Below are 17,077 nucleotides of genomic sequence, written 5' to 3'. Positions count from 1 at the left end.
TTTCATAACCTCTGTCAACAAAAATATAGTCTCAACCTTCTGACATCCGTTAGCAAATCAATCTGCCGTGTAAACAAGCAGCAGCTACTGTGTTTTACCTTTGTGGGGGTCAGATGTCATGATAGTACTTTAGGTGTGATAAAATAAAGGAAAGTAATTCTTACTTATGACTTGTCTGACCATCATGACTCATTTTTAGTGTTAAAGGGGCTTATTAATTATTCTTTATCATTTTATCTTAGTATGTTTGGATGACACCTTTGGGAGTGACTGCAGTTTGACATGTGATGATTGTTCAAATGGAGGAACTTGTAATCTGTGGAAAAATAGCTGTGACTGTCCTGATGGATGGACTGGTGTCATCTGCAACCAGAGTAAGGACTAACTCCACACACAGCTTACATGTACACTTTCACCACTTTTTTGTGTTTGAAGTTGTTCCTGAGAGTTCAGCAATGATACAAATTGTATTTACATCCCACAGCGTGCCCCGAAGGACATTTTGGTAAAAACTGCTCCTTCCACTGCAAGTGTAAAAATGGTGCAAGCTGTGATCCTGTAACTGGAAGCTGCCGCTGTCCACCTGGAGTCAGCGGAGACCTATGTCAGGATGGTGAGTTATAAAAATACATTTATTCCTTAATTTTCAAATAAACATCACAGCTTCTCAGAATAACAGAAGCATGTTTAACTTGTTTTTTTTTCTGTCTGCAGGCTGCCCAAAGGGCTTCTATGGAAAGCAGTGCAATAAGAAGTGTAACTGTGCAAATAATGGTCGCTGCCACCGAACCTACGGAGCCTGTCTGTGTGATCCTGGACTTTACGGACGTTTCTGCCACCTCCGTAAGCTCCGCTGCATGACATCACCAGAATCTCATCCTTGAGCTCTCAAGGGGTTAAAGAACTGGATTTATTTATCACTTTATGTTAGGAGTTGGCATGGTCTCCCCGTGCTCGCATGGGCTTCTTCTCCAGTTCCCTCACAGTCCAAAGAAATGCATGTTGTGTTAATTTGTGACTTTGAATTCTGTGAGTGTGAACGGTTGGTTGCCTCTGGCGGCCTGTCTATGGTTTACCCCACTATTCACCTAATGATAGCTGGAATTGGCTCCAGGAACACTTATCAGGCTAAACAGTTAGGTAAATGGATGGATGGGAACTTGTTAGTGTGGCATTTTCTCTTCCAGTTTTAACATTGTATTCACAACACCCATTTGCAACAAAGGGTCCTATAAACACTCTCTTGTGTACAAGTACATCATGTGTACAAGTATTTACATCTTTTACAGTAGTTTGGTATATGAACATCTTAAATTGTCAGTACAGTATCTGCCTCTGAATGTGGTAAAAGTACCCAAAATGTCTTTACATTCTACCTCTGCGTATCATTGATATAGTTTTAGTGTTGTCATCTTGTATTTCTCTTAGGGCTCAGCTGTAAAATACATCCATCTGAGTTGTGTGTGTATGATTGTCTTTTCTCCTTCAGCTTGTCCTAAGTGGACTTTTGGACCTGGGTGCTCTCAGGAGTGTCTGTGTGTCCAGCAGAACACACTAGAGTGTAACCATCGCCATGGAACCTGTGTCTGTAAACCTGGTTACCAGGGCAACACCTGCAGGGAAGGTGAGCACAGTTTGTCGGATTCATTTATTTGTTTGTTTTTTTTGCCCAGCCTATAATTATGCACATATTTTCAATTTAAATTCACTTTTTATTTACTCCATCAATTTGGGATGTGTCAGTATCAATTTTCATGCGGCAGTTATTTTGGCTACGAATATAACATGCTTTCATAATATTTGTTACTTTTCACAAGTATTACTATTGCCGAAAATCTATTAAATAAAAATAAGTGAGGGCTTAATTTTTACATTTAACCTAAAGCATTAAAATACACATAAGCGGGTTGATTAATAATGGACGTATTAGTTTAAATGCAGTATAATGTGTATGTTTGATGTTTGGGTCCATGCTAAGTTTCATACAAACTCTTGTTTCTTTTCCATGTTAATGGATGAAATCACAGAACGTTTGCACTGTATGTATGTGTAATGTATGTATGTGCTTGGCCTCCCGTCTCTAGAATGTATCCCAGGTACCTACGGAGCTGCCTGTGAGAAGAAGTGCTCCTGCCCACCAGGAGTGACATGCCATCATGTGACGGGAGAGTGCCAGCAACAGTGTCCTTCAGGCCATCGTGGGAAGAACTGCGATCAGGGTAAGAAGCCAAAGAGAGGATATGTTGTCCTTATACTGTGTCCTGGTTTTATACTCCTGTGTTAACACAAATACCTCTTGTGTCTCCTCTCTCAGGCTGTCCAGAGGGAAAGTTTGGAACAGGCTGTGCCCACACTTGTAATTGTACTGGTGCGCCGTGTGACAAAGTGACGGGACAATGCAAATGTCTAGCGGGGACAGCGGGAGAACACTGTGAGAACTGTGAGTGCAAACACATTTTTACAGCTCAGTGAAAATAACGTTTGAGAAATTTGAAATGACAATGGCAATAATGTTAATATTCAATTTTTTTTAATTTTTTTTCTTCCCCCAGTGTGTCTGGAGGGTTCCTGGGGTCCAGGCTGCAAAGAAACCTGCCCTGCCTGTGAGAATGGTGGAGTGTGCAATAAACACAACGGGTCATGCAACTGTCCTCCAGGATTCATGGGAAGTCTCTGTCAAAACTGTGAGTATCTGCAGTGTGCACTTTTGGGAATATTTCCATAGCAGCAGGCAGCACTGTGGAATATTTAAATTGTACAGTGGGGAACTTTGGACATGATTTAAAACAACCGACCTCAGAAATATTTTCAGGGAAAGCACAAGCACAGTTCCTACCAACTAGCTGACTCTTAAAGTCACACTTGACGGCTAAATCACAGTACAGTCATTGTGAACTTTGCTGTGCTTTTGTGCAGTCTGGTGAAGTTTCTTATGGTACTGGAGATTAGTCCTGATGCTTAAATAATCTTTTGCCTCTGCAGCATGCCCAACTGGTCATTTCGGTCAAGGATGCCAAATGAAGTGTGTGTGCGAGAACAATGCTCGCTGTGACGCTGTGAGTGGGCAGTGTACCTGCGCTGCTGGCTGGACTGGACCCAACTGCAGGAAAGGTAACAGAGGATTATGTGGGGAAAAACTGATCTTGTATCTGTCAAAAATATGTGTTCTTACACATTATGACATCACACTTGAATCACTTTGATGTTTGGGATGCAGGATGTGATGCAGGTCACTGGGGAGTGGACTGCGCAGAAACCTGCGACTGTAGGAATGGAGACAGTAGCTGTGATGCTGTGACGGGCAAATGCAACTGTGAGGCTGGTTTCACTGGAACACATTGCCATCAGAGTATGTTGTTTTTCTTGTGGAATTTAAGCTACAAAATGCATATTTTGGAAATAGGCCAGTGCCATTTGTGATGGTACCAGCAGATGGCACCAAAGTAGATAAATCTTTAAATCTTTACTTGTAATATCTATCCGTCTATGTAAACGTGTAAATCTATCTGTCTAGATAAAGATGATATCTATCTATCTGTATATCTATGGAAAGAGAGAGTGAGATAGATCTCAATATCAATTTCAAATGTCTAAATTGTGAGAGATATTCCCTCAGAGTGCCCAGTTGGTATGTTTGGACTTGGTTGTCGCCACCGGTGTCGGTGTGAAAACAAGGCTTTTTGTGACCATGTAAGTGGAGCTTGTACCTGCCAGGTGGGATGGACTGGAACCTTCTGTGAAAAACGTAAGAGAAGCATTTTGATTTAAGCCACATTTACCTTTAGAATACATGCTAATAACAGGTTGTCTTCTTTGTATTTTAGCTTGTCCTCAGGGTTTCTATGGACTGGACTGCCAGGGGAAGTGTTTGTGTCTAAACGGTGGGGGCTGTGACCATGTCACTGGGGTTTGTTCCTGTCCCGCTGGGTGGATTGGTGCACTCTGCAATCAGAGTGAGTCACAGGTGCATCTCAAAGAGTTAAAATGTTGACAGGTGCTGGCTTCACTGCATTGTTATGGCATAAAACTCAAAGCTCGGGCAGTTTGCATTAGGGCATTTCTGGAGCAGTACCAACAATAGCTGTGACTCAGAGGTGGAACAATCACATTCCCAGTTATTCGGGAAATCCCAGCCCAGTCACACACAAGAAAGCACTGACTTGATGTCCTATTTTATAGCCTGTATCAGCTACCATGCGCTTAGGTTTCTACTTTTGATCAGCAGAGTTCATGAAGAGGTAATGATATTGTGTCTCTCTCCTGGCAGCTTGCCTGACCGGTTTCTATGGAGAAGGGTGTAATCAAACCTGTAGCTGCCATAATAAGGGCATCTGCCACCCGGTCAGTGGGCAGTGTGTGTGTGCGCCCGGCTGGACTGGACCCAAATGCACAGAAGGTGAGTTTAGACACAATACAGTGCAAAGTGATCATCTATACAACAGGTAAAGATGATTATTTTATCTGTGCACTTTTTCTCCCAGAGTGTCCTACAGGGTTTTATGGAGCAGACTGTCAGCAGCAATGTGTGTGTCAGAACGGCGGCACCTGCGACAAGACCAGTGGAGTATGTACGTGTGCCAGTGGATGGATGGGCACAACCTGTGAACTGGGTAAGACTGTGAGTTGCTGTAAGAGTCTCAAAGTGTTGCCACAAAAACAAATTTAGATGGACCATTTAAAGTAAATTTCTGGTCACTGGTTATACTGACTGATGTAAGAACACAAATATTGCTAGGCCAAAGTGACCTGGGCAAAAAATGAGAGCTGCTGAGACCCCAGTGGAAAACAGAGTGCAGCTACAACATGTAATGTGGGTCAACGTTGAACCAGGAAGTTGTTTCTGAACCAAAATAGTGGCATGAAACCTCTGAACGCTGGCCTTTCTTGCACAGTCAAACTTGTTTGTATTATATGATATTCCCAGATACAGGGTTGTTATAACTAAAGCAATTAATAGACAAAAGAAAGAAAATGAGCTAGCTGTGAACTGAGTTGTATATCATTGTTTTCAACAAAGACCCACTTAATATGCACAGTAGTAGTAAAGCTATTGAATTAGTTGGTAAGTGGCTGGATTAAAAGATAACTGGTCATTATTTTCAACAATTCTAATACACAGACACAAAAACCAACAATAAATTAATAATCCATGTTGCAGACTGACAGATTATGTGGGTAGAGGTGATTTATTGTTTGTAGTGTCTGCGTGGGGATTATTAAACACAATTTGAACAATGACCAAGGTTTTATCCTTTAAAAATAGAGGCACACTTAAGATGAATGGCCCTTTGTGTAGATATGCGGTTCGGACAGAAATAGTTGAAGCCTTTAAAACAAACTGGCAAATGATTGATCTACTGTACAGTCAAATCATGGTTTCTGTCTGGATTTGTATCTCTAAACTCACAGGGCGTGTGGCTAAATGTAATTTACTGAATTACTGACACACATTTTTTACCCACCTTGATCCACTTACAAAAGACATTTCTTAAAATTGCAACTGCTCACCACCCAAAATCATACAAACTGGATCCAATTATTCATTCTGTAATCTTGACATAGACTTGATGTTACAGTGTTATTCAGAGCCATGTTGTTAAACTACTTTTCATATTGTAAAACCATAAAGATGTCAGTTAGTCTAGACAGACCGACTTTTACAGAGCCTTGGAAATACATGAGTCCAAGTTTAATTTGCTGCTTTAGCTTGTTTGTGCCTGAAGTCTGGTCATTTAAGTTTCCTTCAACCCGATGCTAACTGCCCAGGTGGCTCTCCCTTAGGAGCTCCACATCCCACACTATGCTCCCTTAGTGCCTGTTACAACCCATTTATTCCTGGTTTAGCCACGAATAAATGGTGAAAAATTATTTTGCAGTCCTCAGCACAAATGTGACCGAACACGTCTCATTGTCATAAGTGTTTTAAAGTAACATTGCTTCTCTCTCTTGTCTTGGCTCACGCATGTTTCTGCTCTGGCATGCTGCCGTGTGTTTACACAGAGTGTGTAGTGGGACAGTTTGGGACCGACTGCCAGCAGTTGTGTGAATGTCAGAACAGCGGGCAGTGTGACAGACAGACTGGACGGTGCAGCTGCAGCGACGGCTGGATTGGGGAGCACTGTGAGAAAGGTGAGACTCTACTGTCTAACTGAAGCAAAACTAATAGTGGGAACTGCAACACTGTGGACTTTTAATTTCAATTTCACCTTTCTCTGCTCAGCTTGTGAACCAGGCTTGTTTGGTGCCGGCTGTGAGGAAAGGTGTCAGTGTGCTCATGGTGCTGTATGTCACCACGTTACTGGAGAGTGTCAGTGTCCTCCAGGATGGAGAGGAAAACTCTGTGACAAAGGTACAAACCTTTAAAGACACTGTGGTACTTTAGCACCCCCATGTGGACAGGATCTGTCCTTATTGTGGTTTGGTAATAAGACATTTCATTACGTCTCTCCTTATTGTCATTCTGTTACAGCTACTTGTACCAACTGTTTCTAAATGACATGTCTGTCAGACCTGCCTGTGGTTTCTTTCCCTATATGAAGGAGCACAAGGAAAGAAATGCCTTCATTAAGGAGGCTTTTCTTCATCCTAATTAAATTGCTCAAGACTAGAGGCACCATATGTTCTTCAGATTCACAGTACATCATGTACTCTATTGTTAGTCCTCAATGTGCACAGATGCACAAAGGACTGAAATGTTATTTTAAGCCCAATGTCAACATAAAACACACATGTAAAACAAAATATTCTCTCTCTCGGTCTACGTATATGAAATATATGAAAGAAAAAAGCTGAATGCTAAGGATGAGTCGCAGATATCATTGGAAATCTGAGGGCCTGGGATGCTCAGTGTGTAAACAGGGTGCATATACAATATTATATTTTTCGGTACTAAACAATAATTGTGCTCCGTTTGGAAAAGTTCTTTGGTCTACAGTGTTTAACATCTAGAAGTCATCTATAAGGTACTTTTGTGGCTGGCAAGAGGGAAATGCACAGAATAAAATTTCTAAAGATCTGATATTGTTTTTGTTTACTTTCAGCCTGTTTGCCAGGTTCCTATGGTAACGGTTGCATGCAGCACTGCAGCTGTGCTCAGGGCATATCCTGCCACCATGTCTCTGGAGAATGTGGTTGTCCCCCTGGATTTACTGGCAACGGCTGTGAACAGAGTGAGGAACGAACCTGTCTGCTAAATCCACTCATTCAGTTCATTAAAACAATAAAAAAAGAAGTAGCTCCCTGGACAATATAAACTCAATAATGCATTGATGAAACGTACTAAACATAATTTCTATTGGGTCAAAACGAAAAATCTCTGACCGTTTTTTTTTGGTGCACTATCAGCTTGTCTTCCAGGAACATTTGGACAGAACTGTAACCAGGTCTGCCAGTGCTCAGAGACAAATCAGCTATGCCACCCGGTGTCTGGATCATGTTACTGCTCTCCAGGTTTCCATGGTCCCAAATGTGACCAAGGTACAGCAAAAGCCATATTTCTACACAAACAACGTGGCAAGGAAATAATGTCTATTAATAATGTGTAACAACAACTTGTTTTTTTTAGTATGTGCAGAGGGTCTTTACGGTCCTAACTGTGAAAGAGAGTGTAAGTGTGAAAATGGAGGGAAGTGTGTTACTTCGACTGGAGCCTGTGAATGTCCAGCAGGATTTATAGGAGCACGCTGCAACATCGGTGAGACTGTCTCAAAGCATGACAATGATGGTAAATAAATAGTGTAAGACTGTGGGGTCACCAGTGTCTGGTGTGTGTTTACAGTGTGTCCCTCTGGGCGTTACGGAGTTGACTGTGCCCGGGTGGCGCTGTGTGGAAATGGTGCCCAAAATGACCCGGTGACTGGTCAGTGTGTCTGCAACTCAGGACGAAGAGGAAACGACTGTAGACACAGTGAGTTGCCAGTGCTGTTAATTGTTAGAGGACAGACTGTTCCTGCTGAAAGACAAAACCGGCTCATGTTCAGCCTCAAGTGGATTTTATAGAAATTCTATTGATAGATTTAAATTATGATTGGTTTTCATCTGTGTCAGATGACCGTAAAACACATTGTCACACACACACATTTAACCTGACTCAGATTATAAATAGTCCAACCCATCTGAACCCTAAACAAACCGAAGTGATCACTGTGTGGTGGGTATTGTTAGGGGTACAAAAACTAATGTCATCATGAAAAGAAAACTCAGAAGCTTCTGTGAACAGGCATTTCTTTGGGACCTTTATCACTTCAGTTTTTAGCCCTCTATTTGTTTAACCTTACTGCAAGGAAATGGGCAGGCAATTCTAATGTAAAGGGAAGAAAAAATAGAGAAAATTGCTCCAGTAAGCTTGAGCACACAGTATATAAACAGGATGTTTTGTCTGTTTTGATAAGGATATTCACGTAGCAGTCATCAGTAACAGCGAGGTGTTTTTCTCAGTTTAATTAATGTGTGTGTTTGGCCTTAGGCTGCCCTCCAGGCTGGTTTGGAGCAGACTGTGTCCAGCATTGTAATTGCAGTAATGGAGGAGTGTGCGATTCTGTAAGTGGGAACTGTACCTGTGGTCTGGGCTGGACTGGTGCACACTGCGAAAAAGGTTTTACAATTTTAAATCTGCTCAGTATTAATGTCCACTACATATATGATCTGCAAAAACTTGCTAAAGTGAAAGTAAAGTCAGATTTTTTTTCTCTGTGATCTGTCGCACAGAATGTCCTGTGGGCAGATTTGGTGCAAACTGCCAGCTGATATGCAACTGTCAAAATAACGGCACCTGTCACAGAGTGACTGGGACGTGTCAATGTGGTCCAGGTTACTATGGACAATTGTGTGAACATGGTGAGAACTAACTAGATAAAAGCAAACACAGAGATAGATGTGTGGCCAAGAACATGCAAAAGCAAAATGTTTTTCAATCCTTCAAATGAAATCTGATTTTTTCTGGAAGCTCTTACTGCAGCTGAAAATCATGGCCAATAAATTCACAAGATTTGTAAAACTGCAGCGCCACGTTGAGTGGGAAACTATCCAAAACTTTATAGTTTTTTTTATATATTGGAGTGTATATATGTGAGGATATTTTGTACGCATGTCAAAAAGCACTGAAACAAACATTACATTGCTGGTTTTGGTCCAGTCACAGCCTTTGGTGACGCGGCACCAACTCTTGCTTGCAACAATAAATGGAACAGTTACTGCAAAATCTGCTAGTGGTGTTGTGGTAGAGTTAAGTATTATTTGAAATGTTTAATATATCAGTTTTCAGTAGTAAAAAAATGTTCAAACTGGTTTGTAAGTTAACAAGAAGTCACTCTTCTCAAATGTAGTTGCATGAAACTAAAAATAGAAGAAACGCCACTTTTCACTGTGATTAAAAGGTTTCTCTTTGATTTATATTTAATGTTGTCTAACAAAAACTTGCATTATCAAGACTTGGTGTCTATGTTTTGATACATAAACTTTAAATCTTCTTTTCCACAGCCTGTCCTTCTGGACTCCACGGCCAGCTGTGTCAGCTGCAATGTGACTGTATGAACGGGGCCTCTTGTCACCCTGTGACGGGCCACTGTGTTTGTCCCCCAGGGTACCATGGAGCTCGCTGTCACAGAGGTAAGTTACATCACTCTTGATTACTAATAATCTGCATTTATCCTTTTACTTATAAACATTCATGTCAACAACGGTTCCTCAGTTTGCGAACAGGGTACCTACGGTCCGAATTGTGCGAAAGTGTGCGACTGTCAGGATGAGACACCATGTGATCCTATGACAGGAATATGCTTCTGCTCTTCAGGGAAGACTGGACCCAGATGTGACATTGGTAAACCTCAACTCTTCTTCTAACTTTAAGAACACACACATACAGTAGCGCAGTACAGAAAAAAAGTCAGAAGTCCAAAATAAGTGGCGTCAAAAGATTGATGCTGGTTTCTGAACAGTGTCCAATGGTCTACTGTGAGTACAAGAGGAGGAAATGTAAAAAGATGATTTGTTAAGACTGATTCATTTTGGAATTTTTACACTGCTGCTTTCATTGTCCATTTAAATGCTAAATAACAAAAACACCTTTGTTAGACTGCAGTATGATGCATACTGTGCCTGCAATAATGTAAACAGGATTTTGCTGTTGTCAGCCAATGTGAGGCTAATTTTACAGTTTTGTATACTTTTAACAAGCAGATAACACATTTTCTTCAACAGTTGTTGTAATTACTTACTTTCCATCATTTTATATAACAGCCAGCAACCTCTGATGTGACCCTGAAAAGAGATTGTAACATCTGTTCATGTTGGTGACCTGTCTGCCATCCACCACCCTGTTGTTTACTGTAATCCCACTTTTCTGCGTGCTTCAGAATGTAGTGCAAACCACTATGGCCCAGACTGCACAAAGACCTGCGAGTGTGAGAACGGAGCACAATGCAATCAACGCAATGGCCGCTGCAGTTGCATGCACAACTGGATCGGACTGTCCTGTCAGGAAGGTACTGAAATGAGTAACTCCCTGCTGTCTCAATCGTTATTCATCATTTTATCCACATGGACAGTAGGTGACAAGCTTTGCCGACTCTAGAGTCAGAGCTGAAGAGACATTTTGGCTGACTCTGTGAAATTAGAGTAAGTGTCAGTGCTGACAGCATTCACTTACGGTATTGTGTTTGGACCAGAACTGTAGGTGCTGCACTTTTATCTTTGGTTGTGTCTTTGAATTTTGTGCATTTGCTGACTCTCCACTCTTTGTGTGCATTTCCTCAGGTGGACCTCTGCGCCTCACCTACAGCAACGGAGGAGACTTACAACACAACTCATTATAGCAGCTCCATCTATCTGAAGACTCAAACGAGGACAAGTTTTTACTGAAGTGAGTGAAAACCTTTGACACATTGTGGCCTCTGGATAACATTCATGGAAAAAGACTGAGAACTGCCACTCAATGTTCGGACCTGAGGTGGAGGTTTTGTTTTTGTGTGCCAAAGCATCATTTGAAGCTAACCCATGCAGTGATTTTCTTCCAGTCAAAGTGGAATGTCAGTATAAATATATAAATATTAAAAAGAAATCACCTGTAGGGAAATAATCCTCACAATCACAGTGCAGAGCCAAGAGACTGTGGTTGTGGTTACACTGCACTTTCAGTATTGCCTTGATCTTCAAAAATACCCTTTGAAGGTACTGTATATAAAATATCTAATTTTGTAAGCAAACGGGTGATATAATGCACCATCATGAAGATATTACTTGCCAATATGTGACGTTTTTCACTCAAAATATTTAGTACTGCCCTCAGTCCAGTGGTGCTATAGGGCTTTACTGTACTTGAGATGTGATAACACTCACTGTAAAGCACATTCTTAAACACCTTCATGAACAACTGTAAATTTCCAAATAACACAGCTAACAATCATGTATCTAAATCCTGTGTGTACAATTTGCTTTATATTTCACACAGTTCTATTCTAGAATATAAAGATGAAAATACATTTTTGTTTCCGCTGGATAAGGTGCAGTGAAAAGCCCAGAATGAGGTTTTACATAAAAATGCCAATAAAAACAGACACAAAGGTTTGTTTACCATTCTTATTTTATCATTTCATTTTCATTGAAGATCGAAGCTGTACATCCTGTCTAAATTTCAGTCAAGCACAGTGCAGATAGCAATGGCTGCAAACAAAAATTAAAAAAGGAAAAAAGGCAGAGGTGAACACGACCAGAAGTCTATACAAAGTTCAGTTTATGTACAGGAGATACCAAGCTCTCACAATGTCTTCATCAGAGTGAATCCAGTCCTCATTATGCATATGCAATGCAAAGAAATTGCTTTTTTCAATCTTAAAACTGATACAATACTGATAGGAAAAAATGCAGCATGATGAAAAAAAAAAATTCAGTTCTTTTAATTCTCTCTACTGCATTAAAGGCTAAAACATAAAAATATATTCTCTATATAACCTGGAACCTTCTGTAAAATAAGCTCTATTCGTCAGTGGGACTGGTTTCAGTCAGTAATGTTAAAAGAGCAAATCTAATGAACCCAGGACCACTTCAAGCATGAATTCCCCCACCAAGTAACTACACTCAAGTGGTAAAACGCTTCTATCTCGTGCGTTAACGCAAGAGCTTTGTTGATCGAGTCCGCACAGTGTTTTTAACACTGGTTGAACAAAATGCACAGCAAACTTATTTAAAAGAAAAGTTTGACATTTTGGGAACTGTGCTGATTTTTCTTTTCTTGCAAGAGCTAGATATGGTTGACACTAATTTGTATTTATATATGAAGTCAGTTAATTAGCTTAGCATAAACAATGGAAATTGCTTAACTGACTCTGTAGTAAGGTAGCACAATTTGCCTGCCTGCACCTCTAAACTAGATGTCAGCATCTTTTAATCAAGACAAAAACTGGCGTGTTACAAAGGACGCATCCTTTTACCAGGGTTTTGAACAGTCTATTACCCCCCATCAAAAAATGTTTCCCTACATCAGCCATCATGTTGGCATCAGGACCCCCTGTTTGTGTCAAAAGCGAAGATGTATTGAGGAGAAATGGACACTGGACTGAAAGATGGTGTCTGTCTTGAATGAAAATTCTGTGCTATGCACATGAGCCAAAAACATTTTCAGCCTGGTGCATGTAAGTGGTTCCCTCCACTGGCTTCGTCTGTATGCTCTCATATAAAGACTTTACATGGGATGACATCACAAAAAGGAAACTCTACTCTGAGTGAAGAAATGTTGACTGTCAAAATGTTAACATTTTTATGTCAAGGAAAATGGGTCTTGATTATTTTTATTGCAGTGCCAGGCCTGCTAGAAAAATTGGCTCAAGTAACAGTTCTGCCCTTCATTTTTTTTTATGGGCATGAACAAAATTACTTAAAGTCATAAATTCTGAGTACTGATGTGTCCAAAGAGATGGAAGTGGTGGTGTTGTTGAATCTGTTCTGAGTTAGGTTAGACTTCACTTGTTGGGGTCTAGATTATAGAAAACGGGGGAAATGAAACAGATGACGGTTTCTTGGCTAACATTAGCACCTTCCTGCTGGTTTCCAGAATACTCCAAGGTTTTCTGCTAAATAACTCCTTTAAAATGGCAATATTTCTACATTTTGGTTTTGTATAGATTAAACAAGACAATCTATTAAGTGAGCTTTAGAGGTGTGGAAGGTGGATTTTCTTACCTTAGGACAGTCACACAAGCTGTTTTACCAGTCCCGACTGTGTGCTTGGCAAAGTTAGGTAGTAGCTGGTGTTAATGTTTGATTTTCCATAACTCAGCAAAAAAAAAGTAAATATGCATATTTCCTAAGATGTCAAACTTTAAGTCTCGAACTTCCTCTCCCGTCCCTGCAGATGAAAATATTAAGACACAGCAACTCCACAGACTAATGATCTAAATGTGCTTTACTTTTTTCTTTTCTTCTGAGAAAACTGCATTGACTTGCACCAGTTTAATTTACTCTGACATACAAGACACAACAAATCAAACATATGCAGGGATCAACTAATACAACGGGCTAAAGCAATGGGATTAATGTGTCCCTCCTCCTCTCTCTCTCTTGCTCTGTCTCTCACAAACACACAAACCGAATCAACAGGAGTCAAATCCATTTGCTATTGTTAAAAATCATCTCAGAGCAGACTGAGAAACCTCATCCACACAAATCCAGCCGCATAAAGTCCACTTAGACATCCCCTTCCACTTTAACTGAAGCACCTAAATATCACATCATTCACACTAATGACGTTTTTATCATCTGTACTTACGTATATATATTGTTTTTTACCAAGAATTAATAGTTTCAGCCTTTAGTAAAGATTTATTATCTACATGTGTTAGTAAGCGGAGTAGCATTTACTTGCTTGTCCTGTAGGTACTGTAGGCTGGGCAAAGAGGGTCCATGCTTTAAGGATGTATCACATGCTATCTGCTTGTGCTTTAATCACAGTAAGAGAGCACCCAAAAGAGAGAGAATGATATTGCGTGGTGTCAAATTTTGCAGTAATACTTCTGATGTGTCTGAAGCTAAACGGTGCCTGAAACGTACCTAACTGATCCTAAAGCCTTAAGTTCTACTATGCATTCTGTATATGAAGGACATATTTGTTTACAAGTATAACAGCTTGGTCAAGTACAGATATATGGATTAATGTCCATACCATAGAGAAATAACAAGCTAGAGAGCACATGCGTCAAGATGATCTTGCAAAAGGGGAGAGTGAAACACTCGGGTGTGTCAAAAGACATGAAGATGATTATGATCTTTGGATAAAACCGCACTAAAGCATCAATGGTCCACCCAAATGTCAACACAGACAGAAAGACAGACAAGTAAATACAACCTCCTGATCATTTGCATGCCAACACGAGTAAAACCACCCGCTCTTTTCCCTGAGCTGCTGTCACTCACTGATTAACAGGAAACCACCACCTCCAGTGTCCAATATACTGGGAACTTCAGGCCAGTCAGCTAAAGGGGCAGCTGTTAGGCTGCTTGTCTATGCCAAGGCCCAATGCACAGTTTGATGCAACTGTAAATAAGGCAAAATATATGAACATAATTTGATCAAGGAGAGGTTCCCATGAGATGTGGAGCTAACACTGATATGACCACTTCCTGTAAAGTAAATCCCCGTCTGAAAAACAGAGCAGAGGCTGGTTCACACAGTGAAGCAGGAAAAACGGATTTACCACAAGTGGGGTTCCTACTTTTTGGGATAAATAAATTTCTTCAGTAGCAATCACATGGGCACAATGGCGAACACTCCTGACTTGTCATCACATACAGTTCACACGTCAGGACAGATGAGAAGCTTTTCAGGCAGACGACAGTTGCGCTCTCTCATCCTCTTAAACTCAGGACCATCACATTTAGACAGCATGAGTGTCAGAGCCTTAGGCTGGAAAAACACTCCCAGTGAAGACAAGGGGGGAATGAGGAGTGGGAATTATCAGGAGGCAATGCAAATTCTAATAGTGCAATGGTTGTGAGATAAAACTACCCATCCTCTCCCCGTCTTAGAAATACCCTCCAATACCTTTACTGACAATACTAAAGTGCTGATTGTTAAAGCCCAAGAGAGGGCTCATACACTAATGTCGACAACACAAACTTTGTTTTGGAGGGGGGGGGACTTTGACTCTAACAATGGAGTCAAAGTTTTCTTTGACTCTAACAATACACACATTTGTAAACAGAATGTCCAAGGAACATGGCTATGGTACATTTGCAACAGAGTAGTTAGCATGAATTTAATCTTCCCATTAGTTGCATTCAGTTTTAGGGGGAAAAAAGCAAAATAAAAAATAAATTCTGGCTGCTAAGCAAGCATTTGCTTATTTTTTTGATGTATTTTTTAATATATTAAAATACGTTCAACTGAATTGAATGTATAACTGATTTAAGTATTAGCAAATATCCCTAACCTCTCTTACACTTTGTCAATCCCTTCCTTTCCTGTGAAGGTGAATGTATTTTTTCCCCTTTTCTTATCTTATCCCTGTAAGTCTAAATGAGGTGCCCTGCGTGGCCTTGGTGTGGCCAAACTCATGCGCCAGGGTCTCACTCAGTAAAAGCTCAAGCAAACAGAGGATCAGGCAAAGGTGGGGCGCTGCGGCTGCAGCCTGGGTGCAGCCCTGCTGGGCGGGGCCGTGCCACTCATTAGGAGCGGTAGTCCTTTTTACTATACGGCTTGTTCCCCAGAATGCTGTCCACCTCATGTGTGATGGATGACGACAACTTTGGGAGAACCTGTGACAGGAAAGATGAAATAATTCATTTTTTTTCATTTCAAATCTCAACCCAAAGACAGTGCTAAAAACCGATTCACAGTTGTCACCTCAATACAGTCACTAAATTAAATCACAGTTCACTTCTATTCAAATATAACTTGTTACTTTAGTTCATTTTCCCTTAGTTGTAAGTCCAAATAAACACTGCAATTTTAAGAATAAATTCAGCCATTTTCTAAATTAATCATATTGTTCAAAATCACGAGGCACCAAAACCAACATGGAATCATCTCTACTCCCATTGGGTTAGTTGCCAGCCTTCAGCCAGACACACCACTCAACTAGGTGTTGTTTCATCATTCCAAAAACCAAGACCATCTTAAATATTGTCCACACTAATGGGATTCTCTCTAATTCCACCTCAAATGTCACACACGTGTAGCTAAGTGGACACAGTACAAGGAAATCCCGATTTAGAGTGTGGGTGGCAATGCTTTTTAGTAGATTGGTGTGTATAGCTGATGTGACATAGGTCTGTGACACAGCCAAAATGGTAATCCAGGCTGCAAGCTGATAAACAAAAAACGTAAGTTGAGACTATTCAGTTTTTGTTGTAAACAATACAGTTGAAAATGACCAAATTATGCTTTAAGCTAGGAGCAGAGTGAGAATGGAAACGAAACCACTCTGCACGATCCATCCCTCACTCTCCCTGCTTCACCTAATTGTTCTGATGCAATTACAATACTGTAAATAAGAATGCTCTGAATTTTAAATGGCAATAAACTATATCAGTTGTGAGTAGAAAGTTGACCTATGTTTAAAAAAAAAAGAAAAACCTCATACTAGTGAATATTGTGCAGTTAGGTGCACAGTTTGCATCCCCTTACTTAAAGATTTATTACATCAACAGAATTAATGAATATCGAGCAAATACAAATCTTCCTTCAACAGAAATTAAAGGTAACTTTAAATTTATTAAGGGGATGTAAACATTTTCACTTGTTTTTATACACTGACCATTTTTGTTGTGATAAAAGAAAAATTGTATTAGCTGATTGTGTATTCTTCTTATTATTATGTTAGGGAGAGTTCATTTCCTTACATGCCATGTTGATGCAATTATCAAAGAATTTAACATTGCCTCACAGGGCCGCTGTAATTTTTACGTATTTTTTTTGTAATTATTAATAGGTATATATTTTTGACCGTTTGTATATACTGTCTCTAAAAATGTACTGTCAATTGTAACATTGTTTTTATTCCCTTATGAAATTAAATTAGAACTATTCCCATGTAATACAGAACTAATTTGTTTTTTATCTTTTGCAATAGAAGAACAATATTGTGTT

The 17,077-nt window shown here is 40.2% G+C and overlaps 2 protein-coding genes across 9 annotated transcripts in view; one reads left to right on the top strand and one right to left on the bottom strand.

Annotated features, from left to right (window-relative positions):
- megf6b (multiple EGF-like-domains 6b) overlaps window positions 1-11,043 on the top strand; it is a 46,311-nt gene extending 35,268 nt beyond the window's left edge. For all 3 annotated transcript variants that reach the window (XM_067504968.1, XM_067504967.1, XM_067504969.1), the window contains 25 exons: window positions 243-374; window positions 485-613; window positions 715-843; window positions 1,490-1,624; window positions 2,085-2,219; window positions 2,315-2,440; window positions 2,553-2,684; window positions 2,983-3,111; window positions 3,218-3,349; window positions 3,617-3,745; window positions 3,825-3,953; window positions 4,268-4,396; window positions 4,482-4,610; window positions 6,001-6,129; window positions 6,221-6,349; window positions 7,041-7,169; window positions 7,345-7,476; window positions 7,565-7,693; window positions 7,778-7,906; window positions 8,465-8,593; window positions 8,707-8,835; window positions 9,478-9,606; window positions 9,689-9,817; window positions 10,353-10,481; window positions 10,753-11,043. In XM_067504968.1, the coding sequence (XP_067361069.1) occupies window positions 243-374; window positions 485-613; window positions 715-843; window positions 1,490-1,624; window positions 2,085-2,219; window positions 2,315-2,440; window positions 2,553-2,684; window positions 2,983-3,111; window positions 3,218-3,349; window positions 3,617-3,745; window positions 3,825-3,953; window positions 4,268-4,396; window positions 4,482-4,610; window positions 6,001-6,129; window positions 6,221-6,349; window positions 7,041-7,169; window positions 7,345-7,476; window positions 7,565-7,693; window positions 7,778-7,906; window positions 8,465-8,593; window positions 8,707-8,835; window positions 9,478-9,606; window positions 9,689-9,817; window positions 10,353-10,481; window positions 10,753-10,811 (3,176 nt within the window). In that variant the 3' untranslated portion in view covers window positions 10,812-11,043. The remainder of the gene's footprint in view (window positions 1-242; window positions 375-484; window positions 614-714; window positions 844-1,489; window positions 1,625-2,084; window positions 2,220-2,314; window positions 2,441-2,552; window positions 2,685-2,982; window positions 3,112-3,217; window positions 3,350-3,616; window positions 3,746-3,824; window positions 3,954-4,267; window positions 4,397-4,481; window positions 4,611-6,000; window positions 6,130-6,220; window positions 6,350-7,040; window positions 7,170-7,344; window positions 7,477-7,564; window positions 7,694-7,777; window positions 7,907-8,464; window positions 8,594-8,706; window positions 8,836-9,477; window positions 9,607-9,688; window positions 9,818-10,352; window positions 10,482-10,752) is intronic.
- A 517-nt stretch (window positions 11,044-11,560) lies between these two features.
- Window positions 11,561-17,077, bottom strand: part of kcnab2a (potassium voltage-gated channel subfamily A regulatory beta subunit 2a) — a 79,045-nt gene continuing 73,528 nt past the window's right edge. For all 6 annotated transcript variants that reach the window (XM_067504974.1, XM_067504976.1, XM_067504975.1 and 3 more), the window contains one exon: window positions 11,561-15,744. In XM_067504974.1, coding sequence (XP_067361075.1) covers window positions 15,655-15,744 — 90 coding nt within the window. In that variant the 3' untranslated portion in view covers window positions 11,561-15,654. The remainder of the gene's footprint in view (window positions 15,745-17,077) is intronic.

Source organism: Channa argus, chromosome 5, assembly GCF_033026475.1.
Source record: "Channa argus isolate prfri chromosome 5, Channa argus male v1.0, whole genome shotgun sequence".
Classification (NCBI taxonomy): Eukaryota; Metazoa; Chordata; class Actinopteri; order Anabantiformes; family Channidae; genus Channa; species Channa argus.
This window is presented reverse-complemented; position numbering and strand designations above follow the sequence as displayed.